The 17,693-nt window shown below is 53.7% G+C and overlaps 1 protein-coding gene across 7 annotated transcripts in view; it reads right to left on the minus strand.

Moving 5' to 3' along the window:
* Nucleotides 1–26: 26 nt before the first annotated feature.
* The window catches only part of TPCN1 (two pore segment channel 1), a 63,253-nt gene continuing 45,586 nt past the window's right edge, over nt 27–17,693 (minus strand). For 6 of the 7 annotated variants that reach the window (XM_041728469.1, XM_041728471.1, XM_041728468.1 and 3 more), the window contains 17 exons: nt 17,377–17,501; nt 16,558–16,606; nt 15,953–16,016; nt 15,047–15,091; nt 12,694–12,750; nt 12,560–12,613; nt 11,431–11,503; nt 10,400–10,507; nt 9,435–9,506; nt 8,811–8,900; nt 7,458–7,573; nt 6,634–6,680; nt 5,938–6,006; nt 5,659–5,743; nt 4,714–4,853; nt 4,482–4,562; nt 27–2,679 (listed from right to left, as the gene is read on the minus strand). In XM_041728469.1, coding sequence (XP_041584403.1) covers nt 2,557–2,679; nt 4,482–4,562; nt 4,714–4,853; nt 5,659–5,743; nt 5,938–6,006; nt 6,634–6,680; nt 7,458–7,573; nt 8,811–8,900; nt 9,435–9,506; nt 10,400–10,507; nt 11,431–11,503; nt 12,560–12,613; nt 12,694–12,750; nt 15,047–15,091; nt 15,953–16,016; nt 16,558–16,606; nt 17,377–17,501 — 1,398 coding nt within the window. In that variant the 3' untranslated portion in view covers nt 27–2,556. The remainder of the gene's footprint in view (nt 2,680–4,481; nt 4,563–4,713; nt 4,854–5,658; nt 5,744–5,937; nt 6,007–6,633; nt 6,681–7,457; nt 7,574–8,810; nt 8,901–9,434; nt 9,507–10,399; nt 10,508–11,430; nt 11,504–12,559; nt 12,614–12,693; nt 12,751–15,046; nt 15,092–15,952; nt 16,017–16,557; nt 16,607–17,376; nt 17,502–17,693) is intronic. The other variant, XM_041728466.1, reaches the window with a different exon arrangement.

The raw sequence follows: 17,693 nt of genomic DNA on the forward strand, positions 1-17,693 counted from the left end.
GTGGAAGTCACGAGGCGGCAGCCACCTTTACAAAGCAGAGGCTTTTAATTAATATGCCAGAAATCTGGAGACACAGTGGGTTTTCTAGGTAACAAATCACCGATGTACAAAACCTTACAGTGTTGCTCCCGCTATCCGTACAAAATGATTGTCATGTGTGGAGTAAGGCTGGGTTGGGGAAGGGAAGCAAGGAGGAGGGACCATGTGGCATTCCCCCAAAGCAGGGCAGGGGCTTAGTGCCATCACAGCCGAGGGCAGGTGGTGGGACCCAGGGCAGGTTGCAAGGTTGACCTTGGTTTCATTCAGCTAGGACACGAGCGGTGAGAGGGCATCTGAGCTGGATAATGTCCCGGGCCCCTCAGATCTCACAGCCCTGAGTGACCCCAAGGGGCCAACTGCCCTTAGCCTCCATTATAAGGGTGCCCACTGCTGGCTGGAGTCTCGCCCGCTGCATGATTGCCACTGCATTCATCCCATTTAGCTTAAACAAGGGCCTTTCTCAGAGGACAGGGCTGGAGGGAGTATTAGTTGCCACCCGTCCTGGTACTAGCTCCCCCACACACATCAGGGGCAATGGCCCTGGGGCCCCTCCCTCGTTCATAGGGGAGGGGACTAGAATGAGGCCCAGACACTAGGGCAGAGGACCTATCCTTTGAAAGTTGTCCCTTGACTCCTGATTCCAAAATACCCATTTCAACACACAAATGCTTAAAGGCACCCAATTGTGCAAATAAATAAAGTTCCTTCTCTGGAGAGGGCAAGGGGTTCTGGCTTGAGGCTCGATGCAGAGCTGCACATATTGGCTGGTGGCCTTCCAGAGACAGAGAGGACAATGCCAATCTCCTGATGCCCCGTGGGGATCTCACTGTTTCATTGTTTCCCCAAAGGGCTGTGCTTTAAAAACAGAAACAAATGTCTACTGCTCCTCCCCTGGTAAGGGGCACAGCCGTGCAATGTTGGCTCTGGGAATCAGCCACTCCAGGGCCACCCTCGAGAAGACTTGGCCTTGGAGATGGCCAGGGAGAGGCGGCAGGGGAGCCAGTATGGGACCCCTAGGATCAGGCCATGCCCGGCTACGAAGAGCGTGTGGCAGGCGAACTTCCACCCACCACCTTCCTAAGTCGTAGGAGGCCGTGGAGGAGTCTGGAAAGCTGGGGTTAGACCAGAAGGCCCAGAGGGGGCTGCTTCCCCTGCCCCCTGCCCCCCCACCCCTTTCACCCCACCACCTCTCCCTCCTGCACCACGGGAGGTTTGCAGCCCAGGTGAGCCGAACCACCCTCAGCTCTGACCCTGCTTCTGCTGCTGCCACCAACAGTGCTCACCAGGGCTGCCAACCCCAACGCCTGCTCTGAATTCAAGCACCAGTCCTACCCCAATCGTGCTGCCAGGAGAACTCCCACAAGATACGGAGAGGGGGTGCTCAGTTAACTGAGGGCCCACCTGAACCTAGCTGTGCCGGTGGAAAAACCTGGGGCAAGCTGAGTCCCTGTTCTGGCCTCTGTGGAGTCCACGGAGGGGACTACTCAAGGTGGGGGTGCTGTCCCAGGGGACCAGCAGGCGCCCAGCTGCAGGGCTGCTGTGGACCTCCCGCGGTCAGCATCTGCTCGGTGCGCCCCTTCCCAGCTGCAGAACCTAATGCCCGATGTGAAGGATCCGCCATTGTCTTTAGCAGGATCCTGTGTTTACCAGGAGGTCTCTCTGCTGGAACAGGAAAATCACAGGAAAAAGGGATCTGGCGGAGAAAGCCCGTCTCAGGGATTGGCCGGGGATGGGAGCCATCAGCCTGGCCTGTTGCTTGCTATCCTCCTGCTGGGCTGAGATTCTAAAGGAGCCGGTTTACAAGGATACGCAGCAACAAGAGTTAAACCCAAAGGAAGTGTGGGAGAGAAGGCGTCCAGGGCTGGGATGTGAGATTCCAGCAATCTCGCACTGCCAGCACCGGCTGAGATCTGACTGCCTGGGGATGCTCACACCCCTTGATTACTCTCTCCGTTACGCCCTAGGCACTGGTCCCCCAAAGGAATGTTGTATTATATTATCATATACATAGAAACACTAACCCACATCCTAAGTGGTTTGTCCCTAAAGCAGGCCACAGAAACCCCGTGACACGGGCTGCAGGGAAAGTTAGTGGGGAAGCTGTCAGTCAGCCGGGACGGGACGCGAGTGTGAGAGCAGCGTCGGGAAGACGGTCGGGATCTGGCCTAGGGTGGGCCGGCCCACTTTGAAGGTGAGCCCTGGGGAGATCGGAGATCGGCAGGATCTATCCAAGTGGTCTTCTTCTGAAGAGGCCTTCCAGAACCTTCCACAATAGAAAGAGCTCAAGGTGGCCTGACCCCCCAAACCAAAGCAACTTCTGGGGTTAAGGAAAACAGGGCAGGGCGGTTACGCACCAAACCCCATCTTGTCTTTTCTCTTCCTATATATAAATATGTGCATATATATGAATGCATGTGCATGTATACACACACACACACACGCATTTTTTTCAATACATTGTAGTAAAATAATACTATTGTGTTATTGCATAGAAGAGATGGCTTTCACACGCTGGGGTTAGGTGATGGTCTGGGAGCGCTGGCGGCTGCCTGGGAGCTGCTGGGTGGTGGGGACCTGGCCGCTGCTGCTGAGCTGTCGCTGCTGCTCCTCTTGCTTGCGGGCGTGTTCCTCGTACCACTCCTAGAGCAGAGCGCGCAGACGGGGTGCTGAGCGGGCTGTAGCCCTCCCAGCCAGCCCTGTGCTGGCCCCAGCCGGAAGAGTGCCCGTCCCCCTGCCCACCTCTCCCCTGCCCGGGGCACACACTCGTGTGAATGTGTAATGGGGATTAAGCAGGGCTGCCAGCCCCACCTAACTGTGACTGCAGTCGCTGCAAGGTTCCCTGGCCCCCCGGACCGGCTGGGAATTCTGCATATGGCCCAAATAGAAGAATCATCATGAAATCTTTCCCTTAGTAATTAGAGGTTTGCAAACTTCCTTATAAATATTCTCCTTGGCACACATCCTCTCTTTAAGCGAGGCCCACGTAGTCATCATCATCCTCCCTTTGCAAACGTCATCTTTTGTCCCTCACAAAGGGATCCCCTGTGCTCTCCCTTTTGAGCTTGGCAGGAACTGTGTCCTCAGGACACACCCAAGGAAAGTGAGACTCAGAAGTTATATGAGGCCGGATGAAGTTGAGAGCCTCTCTAACTCCCATGTTCCTTGTCCTGCCCTCCAATATGGCTATGAGAGCATTTTGCAAAAAAAAAAAAAAAAAAAAAAAAAGTCACCGACCTGAGACCTATATTGTTATGCCATCTGACGTTTTCAGAGACAGGTGATTAATTAATTAATTAGGAAAGCTACCGTACATGTCTAAAGAATCTGAGCCACAGAACTTGAGAGCTTAAGACTGAGATGGACTTTCTGCCCCTCTCACGGTACAGAGAGGGACATTGAGGCCGGGAGTGGACAGACGGGCAGGGGGCAAAGGACAGCAGCTGAGTGTGTGTCCACGTGGGGCCATCTTCTCTGCTTTCTGAGCCAGAGGCTGTCCCCCTTTCACAGGTGTGAATGGCCTGAGGGAGCCTAAGGTCACGGAGCCAGCAGATGCCAAGGTTCATGTTGGCTTCATGTCTCTGTGGCTCCAGTTTCACAAACCACTATGCACCTGTACCCCTTTGTTTTCACAGAAAATGTGAGTCAGCTTGGGGTGACGCAGCTTCCCTACCCTTTGGGCGTGGACACTGTCCCAGTGTCATCACTGTCCCAGTGAAAACAGAGGGCTGCTAGCTGATAGAATGCCAGAGGCAGCACGGTCACAATGGACGGCGTGGGAGACTATCCCGAGCCCTGGGACCCGGAGGCTGAACAGAAGGCCCAAAGCAGAGCTCATGCGCAGGTGGCCTGTGGCCTGGAATGCAGGCTCTGCTGTCAGCCCACATGGTGCTTTGCAAGGTAGTTTACTTAGCTTTCAATGTGGAAAGACGGGGAGATTTTGTAAATAAAAATTTTTCTGACTTCTCCCTTCTCTTCGATTACAACAAAAAACCCCAAACAGCCAAAAATTCCAAGAGACCTAAGGCACAGGAGAACCTAATGTACCTGAGAAGGGGCTGTCCTCCCCTTGCCAGCTCACCATGGCCCCTGCACTCCCCTCTTGCCCCTTAGGTCTCCTGCTGTTCCCACTGCACTTGCGGCTCTGTCTCAGGGTAAGAAATCGGGCAGGTTCTGCAGATTTCTTCTTCAAGCAGCAGGGCCGTATGGGAGAGCTGCTCATGTTGGGGCAGGGACAAGGGTTCCTGAGCCCAAGCCCCACCCAGCCCTGCATCCCAATCACCATGGGCAGCCATCCCAGTGGAGGCCCTGATCCCATGTGGAGCCTCCCCTACTTCACACTCAGGGAAGGAACCGGAGGGCAGCCCCCGCTCATCGGCGGGGAGGCCCACTCCCAGGCAGGAGCTCGGGCGGGGTCTAGGCAGCATGGGCAAGGGCACTCCTACCTGAATCTCCTCTTGGTACATCTTAAGGCTCAGGTCACTTTTGGTCCTTGATCTCCGTCCCAGAAACACCACAGTGTTTTGCTAAAAGAGAGTCGTGGAGGCTCAGGGACTGCCCCAGCAGGGGCGCGGGTGCCCAGGCTCAGCTGGCTTGAGGGGCGGACAGCAGGGTAGACCTTCCACAAGGCCGAAACCTGCCCCTCACTCCTTCAGAAGCGGCCTTGAAGCTCCTCACCTCGTGTCTCTCCATCTGAGAGAGGACTGTGAGCAGCCGGGTGATATCCGAGGTGGCTCCTCGCACCTCCCGGTAGAGCTCCAGGACAGCAAGCAGCTCATCTTTGGAGATTTCCTTCTCAAGGGTGATGCCACCATCAACTGTGGGAGGGGAGGCCGGGACTGGGAAGGGGCCTGGGGGTTCTGGCCAGGTCTGGTTCAGCCCTCCTCCCCGTGGCCCTGGCAGTTCCCTATGTTCCCTCTCGGAGCAAACCAGCATCAGTACAACATGCCCCCCTCTTCCTGCCTGCCTGGCACTCACACCCTCTCCCCTCCCTTTGCTGTGGGTGTTGGGGTGCTGTAGGGCCAGCAGCTTATAGGGGATAGTTTTGGCATGGAGCCAGGTGGCCTGATAAGACACAGATGTGGAAATAAGTAATAGGTATGTGGTGGTTTTGACGGAGAATCCAGAAGGATCAGTATGCACAAAGCTCTGCAACCCGGAAGAAGAGAGGCGATGATCAGAGCTATGATCAAGTTGCAGAAGGATGAACCACTGGTACAACACTCACACCCTTTAAATCTAGAACTGCACTGTGAACATGTTATTTAGAAATGTGGAGATCACAGAGAAGGGGACAGCCAGCTGCGATGACAGTGTGCGGGGGTGTGGGAAGGCGGGGCACAGGGCTGCTGCGTTCACAATAAGCCCGTCTCTGCTCTGCAATTTTTCTAATCTCGGACGTGGATTGTTTTTATTTTGAACGTGAGATTGAGAGCATTCTTCTGTCATTAAGTATTTGAAAATCAATGCACATGAGAGATGTAACAGATCAGCCAGCAGATAAGCTAAACTGCCAGGAGCCTGGACAACCAGACAGCGGGATTGGACAGCAAAAAAGCTGACAGCTGGGCAGCCAGCCAGATGAGCAGCGGGCATGCTCCGGCCACAGCTGCTTGCACAGACCTTCCGAGTCCTGGTTCTTGCGGCTGTAGTTCATTCGGAAGACGAAGGCTTCAAGGATGAAGGCGACAATGATAGTCATCACCACCTGACCGGGCGCAGAGAGAGAGGGAGGGTGAGAATGTGAGCTGCTGCAGGGCCCACAGCCAGCGGAGCCGGGTGGGATGCTGCCGCCTGGTCTTGGCCCTTCCTCCCCGGGGGGCCCCTGCCCACCAGGCTGGGGCAGCTGGAGACTCAGGAGTGGTGAAGGGTGGAGAGTGTCCCATGGCCCCAGGGACCTACCATGGTCACGATGTAAAAAGTCATGAAGTACAGACGGCTCCAGTGTGAGGTCTGAGAGGTGACACCTTCCTGGGGACAAGGGGAGGCAGCCAGTGAGTGAGCAGCGGGGTGGGGCCGGGTCGCTGTGTGCTCGGGCTGCTCCAGGGTCCCCCGCATGCCCAGCTCTTTACAGATGCTACCCAATTTGCCTGGGGTTGTGGGAAACACAGAAGAGGGACCTCGCTCCCCGGATCTAAAAACCCCTCTGTGCTGCATAAGCCCTGGATGCTCCCTAGGGTGCAGGGTTCAGGACTAACCCAGGTAGTCTTGGTTCCAAGCAGGGATGGCACTTAGAAGAGTTTAAGGAATGGAAAACAAAACCCAACAAGGCTTGCCACACTGTTTCTTGGTCAAAGAGTCCCTCCCACAGTGGTTGGAGGAGGACAGAGATCCACAGGCTAACTGGCATCTCCTGGCCCCCAGGGGATGTATGGGGTGGGCAGGCATGGAAGCCACGTCTAGCAAATGCAGAGGGGTGGCTCCTGGGGCCCAGCCCACCCTGTGGGCTCTCCGCAGAACCCCAACCCTGTGTGACCCAGGACCCCAACCCCGACAGGGAACAGAAGAGTGACATATCCCATCTGGGGCCAGGCAAGACCAGAGCTGGTCTCAGAGGATGGTGGGCAGAGGTCCCCAGGAGCTGACTGAGGTCCTTACCATAATGATGTACCAGTTGTTGACAACTGTGAGCTCGAACAAGGTCACTGCCAAAGGCAAGGGAGAGCGAGGAGTATTTCAATCAGAATCACTTTTTCAAAGTCTATTTCAAGTAGCCTCTCTCCACCTATCCTGGGTACCATGCACCTAAATGATGGCATCCCTGTCTGCCAGCCTGGGCTGTGAGTCCTAGAAGTATCAGCCAAAGCTTCCCCTGAGTGCCCACCCCTCAGGGAGTGCTGCCATCTTGGCCTGTCCCCCAAAGGGCACTCCCTGTGTCTATGACAAACCAGGGCTGGGGCTAGGCAGCAGGGAAAGAGTGGGAGACACAGGAGAGGGACCACAAAAACTCTCCCACAAGAGATACTCAGACCTGACTTGGTGTAGATCCAGGATGCCAGGAGGGGCTCCCTTTCCCTCTTGAGCTGTGCCCTGCCCCTGCCCCAGCCTCTCCATGGAACCCAGGAGCACTGCCGTGTGGGCCTGAGCTGGGGTCAGCATAGGGCACTTGGCAGGTTGGTATGGCCGTCCCACCCTGCAACTGTGGGGTTGTGACTGGGGGTGGGTTCCCTGGCCTCAGGCTCTCCCCCTCTCGGCAAAGCACGGAGCCCCTCTGCTCCCAGGAACGAAACCTGGTGGTGAGTGAGTGCTGGGATCTGGCCCCGCCTGCACCCCTGTGGCGGGGTAAACCACAGCCTCCATGGAGGCTCAGGAGGACTCCAGAAAGCATACCAAACGGCCAGGAAGGGGGAGGTGTCAGACAGCTCTGCTAGGCCACACCTGGGGCCTGCAGTGACTGTCCCACCAGTGGCCTCTGCACTCACCAAAGCTGTTTAGGATGTTGTCAAAGTTATTAAGATAGTAGTAGCCTTCGTCCACAACGGTCCTGTTGCCCACGGTGTGATTGAGCCAGCGGTAGGCATCAGATACTGTGCTCGTACTGGCCAGGGAGACAGAGGGGCAGAAGGGAAGGTCACGTGGAAATTGGTCACCTCGACAGAGGACAAAAGGTTTAAGCAAACCCAGCTCTGCCCAGGGAGCCTCTGTGCTGGCCCAGCACCCAGCTCTCTGGCCCATGGGAAGCCCTCGGCTCCTCTCAGCGGTCGGGTGTTGGTGGGAACTCCTGGGCTCGCCCCCGGCTTATCTGCATCCATTTGGCATTTCTCTGCTACCAGCTAAGCCCTCTCCCTCCCAGATACCGGAGGGAGACACCGGGCAGGGAGAGGAAGACAGTGTCTCCCCTGGTTCTCCCCAGTCTGGGATCTGCTCTAGAGCCTGGGTGCCGGGCAGTGACCCCATGGAGCAGAAAGCTCCTTGCTGGGCAGGAGTGCTCTAGAAGGCTGCCGGGTTAGGAGAGCTTATTTGCTGTTTTCCTTCCAATCCTTTATGGCTGGTGTGTTAACGCTCATGCTGAGGTTTCTACTCTGGTCCTTGGTCCCCCAGGGAACTTGTTCAGAAGGCAGAGTCCCAGGCCTCATGCCGCTGCCCCGGTGGCTCTGCGCACTGCCAGGTTTGCGGCCCACTGCTACCAGCCTCTGGTTCTGAGCTCAGCCTGACTCTCAAAATGGCTGGCAGTGCCTTTGTAAGGAGTTTGTGCTTGAGGCCTTATGGGATAATTTTAAAGAGAGCGCCGTGACTCGAGAATTAATGCCAGGGTACACTGCTTTCATTGTGGTGGCTTCAGGACAGGAGAGGTTATGGGAGCTTGTGCTCCCCATGCTCTACCCCTGCCCCCAAAGGCCTTCCTGTGGGTATCTGTCTGCCTGGGTTGATGTGTCTGCCCAGTGCCCATGGCCCCCAGAGAAGTAGGGGGAAGCCATGGAACTCACACCTCAGACTGCTCCTGGTTCTGGGGTGGCCTTCAGACCTCAGCCCCAAGGGCAAGGTGATGGAGGGCTGCTTGGGGACAGGGAAACTTGCTCAGATGTCCTCACTTCAGGGACATCCCCAATTCCAGGTCCCTCCCTTAGCTACGGCACTGAACTAAGCCCCCGCCAAATGCAAAGCAAAGGGATTCCAGGGCTTTGAAGGGTGCTCCAGGGCTTGTGTCCCTGAGGCCCTCAAGGCTGCGGGAGACCCACGCGCTTAGCCTGGGGGGCGCACCAGTCCTGGTTTGGGTCCTCCGAAAAAACAGGCTGCTTGGGGGCAGGCAAGGCAGGGCCCCACTGTGTACTCACTTGCAGCAGTTGGGGTAGAGGATGCCACAGAAGAATTCCATGCCCACGATGGCGAAGGAGTAGTAAAAGATGAGCAGGGTGAGGCCCAGGCTAGGGAGGAGGGTCAGAAGGGACAGAGTGATTTGGGGCCAGGCGGGAGAGACCGGCGCCTCCGGCAGCCCCAGTATCCTCAGACCCACTGTGCTGACTGATGGACAGGCATGCCCCTAGCCAGGTTTACCAACTGGAAAGTGTCTGCAGGGAAGGGGCCTTGTGATTCAGGTCTGAGGTCAAAAACAGCTCGAATCAGGACTCTAGTAACAGATGCCCCTTTACCAGAGATTCACCCCTTACCTGTGAAGGTAGACTCACAGGTGACCCCTTACCTGTGAATGTAGACACAGGTGGTAAGTGAGTTGACAGCTCCCTGCCCTCCCTACTAAATATTTCAGACAGGTCAGTGGAGAAAAGTGGTACCAGGGAGACCCGAGGTGGTCCACATTTCAGTCTCCTTGGAGACCCGTCAGACCCTCGATGTCAGTCCTTTCCAGGCCTCCTCCTCTCCCCCGACTACCGCCCAGCTGTCCCCCTAGGGGCACAAGCCTCGTGGCGCCTGGCCCTGGGGGCCGGGAGGTGGGGCAGTACCTGGCCATCCGGGGCAGCAGCTCAAACATGGTGTCCAGCACATTACGGTAGCGCTTTTTCAACTTAAACAACCTGAGGGAAGAGACCCGATGGTGCTCAGATGCCGGTGTGGCTGCGGCCCCCGCTCCCAGGCATGGGCGGAGGTGGGGAGACGGCCCCAGGGCATCTCCCTGGCCTCTTCCTTGGGGGAGGAGGCAGCAGCGGCTATGCACTGCCATTTACCAACATGGCCAGGAGGCAAGCTCCAGAAAGAAGGGAACAGAAGCCATGCCTTCAGAGGAGTCAGGAACACGGAGGCTCGGCAGCTCAGCTGGCCACCACATACGGGGAGGAAGCTGACATTCGCCAGACCCCAGCCACCAACACTGGGGCACCGCTGCAGGTTCTTCTAGTGGACCCTGCCCCCTGGCCACCATCCCCACCTCCAGGTCTCCTTCCAGGAAGGCCACGTATGGGATCGTAGCTTGATACCCACAAGGATACCTAGACTTCTGAAGACCCCTAGGTGCTAAGGGGGGCGGGGGTCTCTATGGAGAGCTGCCTCACTGATTCCCCGCAGCCGTCTCTGTGGAAAAGGTGAGACTAAGGGAGGGTTTTTCTTGACAAGAACTGTGCCAGGAAAGCATGGGGGCCCCTCAAAGATCCCCTTGCACCCTCGGAGGCCGTGGCATTCTGGTTTATGACTCTGAGCATATGTGTTTCTATGGCTGCAGCTGATACCTGCTGCAGGCCAAGGTCACCTGAGCCATGGGCCATGCTCTTCCTCCACAGTCAGGGGCAACTGGATCCCTGTGATGTGAGGAGGCGCAGCAGGCCATACACTCCCCCCACAGGTGGAGACAGGGCCTGATGCCTCTGTAGTGGGGTGCATCTCTGACACGAGGCTTGTGAATCTTCGGGTTCCTTCCCCCCCACTTCCCAGACCAGTCCCAAGGCTTTCCCCACCCTGCCCCTGCCCCTGTCACCTGAGCAGCTGGAGGGGACGCAGGACCACTATGAAATAAAAGGGCTCCATGTTGAAGGCCAGAGCCAGCAGTCCCAGAAAGGCAAACAGAGTGACAGAGAAGTCGAACCTGGGAGGGTGAGGGAGAAGCCGTGGTCCAAATGGCCTGCCCAGGCCTGCCTCCCTCCCACAGCTCCCCACTCCCCAGCCCCAGTTTCAGTGCTCCCTTCCCAGGGGCCCACATGCTGACCCCAGCAGGGGCAGCTTCCTGCCGCCCTGGGGTTTCTGAGGCCAGCTTGGCTGGACCCCAGGCACAGCAGACACAGTAGGGATCAGAAATGCCCAGAAATCCCATCTTCAAGGTCCTGCCCTATTCTAGTGGCAGATGTCGGGTTATATGGGTGACCACTGACCCTGATGAGCTTCCTGGGGGAAGGGGTGGGATGGGCAGGTGGGATTCCCACCTGGAGGCCAGTCAGCCAGCCCTGCTCGAGGTAGAGGGCCTTCTTGCCGCTTCAGAAGTGCACGAAGACCCCCAAAACAGCATGGTGCACATCCTACTACTGCTCTTCCTGGACCCTTCTCTATTTGTCAAGGCTACGACCTCGTGAGGACAGGCTGATGCCATGGAGGCATTAACTTGGGTGGGTGGTAAGTGGCCTCTGAGGTCTCTGTGGAACAGCGTCTCTTCACCACCCCAGCCAGCTGCCAACCACGACTGGTAGTGGAGCTGCCTTCTCCATTAGTATCATGGTTTTTACAGAGAAAAGAGCCTCATTGTCAGGGATGGGTGTGGGGGCCCATGACTAGCTAGAGCCAGCCAGCCTGAGGACCCTGAAGAGGCCACCACGAATTGTTCTAGGATGAACAGAAAAAAGGGGGCCTGAGAGTAAGACAAGAGCCTGACCCAGGCAGAACGGCCCCAGGAGACAAGAGCCTTGTCCTGCCCTCGGCCCCTCCTTCTGCCACTGCAGAACACAGTGTGCGCTGTGGGTATGTAGGGAGGGGGCCCGTGACCGTCAGTCTCAGTTAAGAAACACGCTCTCCACTCACAGATTCCACCCGGAGGACAGGTATTCAAGGGGACCAAGGCCAGCAACCTTCAGGAATAGCTCCACTCCGTAGACTGTGAACAGGAGGAGGCAGTTAGCAGGGTCCCCAACCACAGCCTCTCCCACACTTGGACTGGCTTTGTCTCCCTCTGAGGCTCTTCTGAGGTCTCCAGCCTCCCCCACAGGTCATGTCATACCCATACCCCATTGTGAGTGTACAGCCTCCAGAGGGGCCCAGCCCAGGAGCTGGTCAACTGGGACTACTTGCTTAAGAGGAGGTACCCCCGCCCCCTCTTTGGGAATGGCCCAGACATCTGTCCATCGACCAGATAGTTCCTGAGCACCTTTCCCGTGCTTGGCACTGTGTTGGATGTGCAGCAGTGCACAACGCAGCACAGCACACACTTGCATGTTGCTTAGGGTCCAGACAGGAGGAAACATGGTGCTTAGCACTCAGGGATGTTTAGATATAAAGGAGGAGGAAGACTGTCGGACGTGTCACTGTCACTGTCCCAGTGCAGTGGGGGGTGGGGGGGTGGGGGAGGAGGGGGGGTGGATGAGTGCACCAGGCAGAGAAAGCAGCCTGCACAAAAAGGCAGGGTAAGAAGGGGCACCAGCGGTGGGAGCAGGTCACTGTTCAGGAGGGCTGTGGGCCGGGACAAGGGTAGGGTGCTGGAGGGGGGGCAGTGAGAGAGGAAGCTGAGCGACCCTGTGCAGCCAGGCAGTGTGAGTTACATCCAGGATGAAAGAGTTTTAGACGGTGGTAGGATGGAATCAGACTCCATTTCTGCTCCATTCTCATCAAGCCTCCCCATTTTCGAGAAGAGCCACGAGGCCCTCAAGCAAATGCAAGTTCTCCCTAGCCAGGGTTTAAAACCTGTAGTTCAGGGATGCCTGGGTGGCTCAGTGGTTTAGCACCTGCCTTCAGCCCAGGGCGTGATCCTGGAGACCCAGGATCGAGTCCCACATCGGGCTCCCTGCATGGAGCCTGCTTCTCCCTCTGCCTATGTCTCTGTCTCTCTCTGTGTGTGTGTCTCTCATGAATAAATAAATACAATCTTAAATAAATAAATAAACAAATAAATAAATAAATAAACCTGTAGTTCAGCAAAGCCACATCAGAAACCTACTAGTCAGAAAGACGACGTAACTCCACGGCACGTGCTTAGAAAAGAAGTTCCCGCCTGTAAGACAAGAAGCAGGAGGTCAAGCGGTGGGGCCAGGAGTGCCCACAGGACAGGCTGGTCCCCTAGCCAGGGCTCACCTTTCAGCATGAAGGTCTCCACGAGGATCCAGACCCCATTGACAGCCACCACCAAGTCTGCAAACAGGCCCATAATAGAGAGAGAAAGCACAGATGGGTGTGCAAATCCAGAGCTCACAGCTGCCGCCCCCCTGGCTACCCTCCTGGCAGCCCTAGGAGATGCTCTGCACACCCACGTGATAGATGATGGCTTCTTTCCACTTAGTGCTTTTACCACATGAGCTACATCAACCAGTGGTTTCACTTAGAAAATGGCCACAGATTTCTAAAAACATGTTCTGTGTCATTGTAGGGAAACCAGTTGTTTCAGTAAAACCTACAGATTACTCCAAGTTGGTGTAAAAGATGTTGAGTATTAAAATGTTTGTTCTTTCCTAGAGACATGTGATTTTAAGATGACTGCATGAACTAGTTAGTAAAATTACATATTCATTTGGCCTCTTACATAGCAATCCCACTTCTAGGGATCCACCCCCATGAGATACTAGCAAAACACAAAACAATCTGTACTGCAAGCCATTTGCTAGAGAACTGTTTATGAGAACAAAAATGTAGAAGTGCCCTAAAAGATCAACAGGGGATCTTTTTCCCTGATCATACTTGGATCAACTATGACATGTTCACAAAATGGTAAAGTATCAACTCTAAAAAGAAACGAGGAACATCTCTATATATTAATGGGGAGTGGTCTCTGGGATACATTGTTAACTGAAAAAAAGCAAGGTGGGAACAGTGTATAGGTATTGTCATTGATTTAAGACATGGGGATAGGCATCCATATGCATCTACTTATAGTTTTTATAAAATGGAAGAAGAGACCAAAAAAAAGTTACCTAGTGGAGGAGGTCTGACAGGATGTAAACGATGTATCCTTAAACATACTTTTATAGATCTGACTTGGAACCATATAGATAATTTACGTAAGTATAAAACAAAAATTAAATGTAAAAAAAAGCAACACCTGAAAATCAAAAATAAAATTAAATAAAGAAACTTAAATGCATATCCAGTTGGTGACATACTCACGGGGAGAAGAATTATTATAAGTGACCTTACCACCTGGTAATGTGAACATATGTCCCTGGAGCGGCGCTCTAGTTGCTGTGTTGTTGGGACTGTGTTGGGACTAGTGTCTGGAGATGGTTATGAGTCTACTGTGAGGTACAGCAAATGAGTAGTTGTGTGAGTGGTGTTGGCAACCAGGATTTGCCAGTATTTTAAGACGGGGGGGTGGGGAGGGTATCTGGATATGAAAGAATGAGGGAGTTAGATAAAAACGCAATAGTACTGAATTTGAATTTAAAAAGTCAGGATAAACTCCCAATTTGGTTTATCTTTAAAAACAAAAATCCTACCTCTGTCCATGGAAAGGCCTTGAAATAATAACCAACTCCAAGCAGTGAACACCTTTAGCATTTCAAACTGTGGTCTCTAAACACCATTTCCCACCAAATGGAACCAGTGTTCCTTAGAAAGACTGAATCCAATCAAGCTTCTCCATGAGTACTGTCCAGGAGGACTTCCTAGGACAAAAGAAATGTCCTCCTCTGTGCTGTCCAACTAGTAGTCATTAGCTATATGTGGTGACTGAGCACTTGAGATGTGGCTCCTGTGGCTTTTTTCACTTGAGTTGCTTAAATTTAAATAATCACACCTGGCAAATTGCTACTGCACTGGGCAATACAACTCTAGCTATAACTACCGAATGGCAGAAAATAAACAACAGAGGAGCATGCAAGAACAAGACTAAAGGGATCCCTGAGTGGCGCAGCAGTTTGGCGCCTGCCTTTGGCCCAGGGTGCGATCCTGGAGGCCCAGGATCGAATCCCACATCAGGCTCCTGGTGCATGGAGCCTGCTTCTCCCTCTGCCTATGTCTCTGCTTCTCTCTCTCTGTCTATCATAAATAAAAGTTAAAAAAAAAAAAAATTAAAAAAAAAAAAAAAAAAGAACAAGACTGAAGGCCAAACAGTCCTGTTTCTTTAACTAAATGTCACAAGACAGAGAAAGGGGATAGAAGAGAAACCTACAGATAGAAACAGACTTAAGTGACAGACCACATCCTGTGGTTCTGAAATCTGCTTCCAAAATCTCCAGGTCTAGGGAAGAGATGATGAGCTACCATGAGGGTACAGATGGATAGAAATACTGGCCATGGGGTGACAGCTGTTGAAGCTGGGCGATGGGTACATGGATGCTCACTATCATCTCCCCACTTTTATGCATGCTTGGAATTTTCTAAAATAAAAAGTCAGCAACAAGGCTGCAGGGCTTAATCTCTTGACTCTCCATGTTCTGGAATGGTAAAAGACTCAGGCAGGAAGGGGCCTAGAACTGTGGTATGTCACACTTACACATGAAGTACTGGAAGGCCTTGGATTTCACAAGGATATTAATTCCTATTTGAAGAGAAGAAATGTTAACATTGAAATCTTCATTGGCAAGTACACATTCCCTACCACACACTTCACACCCATGAGCAGTCAGGGTGTTTATGCCCAGGAGTGAGGAAGGAAGGGTATGCTCTGAGGATGACCCCATGCCTGTGTTCAGGCCAGACCACACAGCCAACTGCTGCTTGAGAGAGAGTCCAGGCAGCCTGGAGCCAGGTGGGAGCACAGTGAAGCTTTGTTGGCCACCACTAACTTTAACTTGCCACTGGACTCAGCCTGGAGCTATTGGTTCATCCACTTGAGTAACTATCACTCCACAGAATTAAAAACCCTCTAAAGAATCTGGACTAAGAGCAGAGCCCAAAGCCCTAGCTGCAGGAGAAAATCATGATATATGATACACTGTCTTTACTCTTGTTCATCACTGCCCACGCGCAGGCTTCAGCCTTCTTGCACAAGAAATCCCCCACGAGCTAACCATACCCTTCCATGCAACTTCAAAACTGGCCTTCAGTGAAGGGGCAACACCTGGATTTTAAAATTTTGAATGTTATGCTGTGCAAGCATGATGTCAGGGATCATATACATGAGCTATTTATCCTTCCACAGGAGGATGGCCTGAATACACTAGTGGGTACAAAGGCAGATTTGAGAACGGAATGGATAATGGAATCCTACTACCTTTTTAAAATGCATTTATGTGCCTGCTGGGGTGACCACACTGTTGGTCTCTCACACACACACAGACATTCAGACACACACGTACAGGCACACCCTCTGAGCATGCTCTTCAAGTGCTCATCTGTGGTCTCTGGAAACCTCCATCTGTCCCCAGCTGCCAAGATGCCATATTCAGGTCAACCTTACCTTTGAAGATGAGGAATGCTGTTCTGGGAAGCTCATCAAACCAGTGTTCTCTATTTCTCTTTGCCTGGCCAGGAAACAGGGCCACAGAGAGGGGCTGTTAGGACCAGTGATCAGAACCTTGCCCTGGGGGCCTGGATGCCGTTTGTTTACCCTGCTCCCCTGGCTAACTTGGGCAACAATGAAAACAGAGATCTATCAATGACAAAGATGCCAATGTCCAGGAAGCATGTAAATGGAGCCATGTCCATGCCTTTTTTTTGTATAGTCCTGAAAATAACTGCAAGTAGGGATCATCGTTCTCCCATTTCCCTGGTGAGACAAGCCTTGGAAAGGTTCGATAACTTGCCCAATGTCAGTGACTAATGGGGTCTGCCTGAGACTCGGTGCTCTTAACCAAGAAGCTACAGTGCAAATGTCAGAGCATATTGTAGGGGGGCCACCTGTAATCCTGCAGTGCGGGCAGCCAAGCCGAGACCTGAGTTGTCCCAGTGGGGAAGCAGCTGGTGCACTCAGTCTCATTCCCCTCCCCCATTGCCGTCCCCCCCTCCCCCCCAGCAGTTAGCCCGCCCTCTCTCTGGTCTTTGGTCCCACTCACAAGCACTCACCTTCCATTTCAAGGCAGCGACTTCATAAATATCATAAAAGTCCTTCAGGCTGTTGTAAGCAACATGAAAAGGTAAAAAAAAAAAAAAAATCAGAACCTGTTCCCACTGAGCTTCAGGCCTCCCTTGACCACCTGTGGTCCCCTTTAATGGTGGAGGGGACATCTGTGAGTTTCAGTACCTCAGTGCCCCAAAGACCCTTACCTGGGGGCATTTGATCTCCTCCAGGTGCCGTGCATCTACACTAACCACTGACAGCTTGAATTGCCCTGGGTTACTCTAATTCTTAAATGGACAGGGACAGAGCCGCCTCTAGCAGAGGACTTAATGGGATAGCTGGGACTGAGTTCAGCCTGGACAGAGCTCGTTTACTGGTGTTGTCATAGCTGGCCCGCTTCCTTCCTCAGGAAGAGGGTTCTGGTCATCAGCAGTCTGGAAGACCAAGATCTGCCCATGCAGATCTCAGGGCTGGTTCTGCAGGCTAATCCAGGGGCGTGTGTGTGTGTGTGTGTGTGTGTGTGTGTGTGTATGCGCGTACACGCACATTCACCCGGCTCACATGGGATTACCCCTCCTCACTCAGGGCTGGAGAGCAACTGGTGAGGCCAGCTCATTTCTTTTGTGTCAAGCCAGCTTGGACTGGGCTTCTGTTACTTGTAAGAATAAACCTGATGAATGATACTATCTACTAGAAGAATCTCTGTGGAGAAAACTAGTCTCTCACAAGCTTCTTTGCCCACCAACCTCCTGGTACCTTGGCTCGCTCCAGTCCCTCTTGTGAATGCTTTTGGCCACCCCGCCCCACCTGGCATCCACTCTCACCTGAGCAGAGGTGTGTTGCTCTGATTCAGGGCCTTAAAAGTAAGATAACGCTCCCTGGCACTCATCCGGGGCCTGTAGAAGCGCATCAGGCCTTCAAACTGCCTGTAGGAGATGCCGGCGGGCCTCTGCGGGGAGAGGGCAGGTGGCCATGGAAACATGGGAAAATACAGAGCCCAGACTGCCCCTTCTGTTGGTGGCAGCTACTCTGGATGCCCAGGACAGCAAAGGATCCCAGGGCACACTACTCTTTCTTGTTCTCTCAGGGGCAGAACTCCTAGTTTCTAAAGCTGCTGGCCCTGCCATGCCTAGGGGACTGT

The sequence above is a fragment of the Vulpes lagopus genome, chromosome 14 (assembly GCF_018345385.1).
Source record: "Vulpes lagopus strain Blue_001 chromosome 14, ASM1834538v1, whole genome shotgun sequence".
NCBI lineage: Eukaryota > Metazoa > Chordata > Mammalia > Carnivora > Canidae > Vulpes > Vulpes lagopus.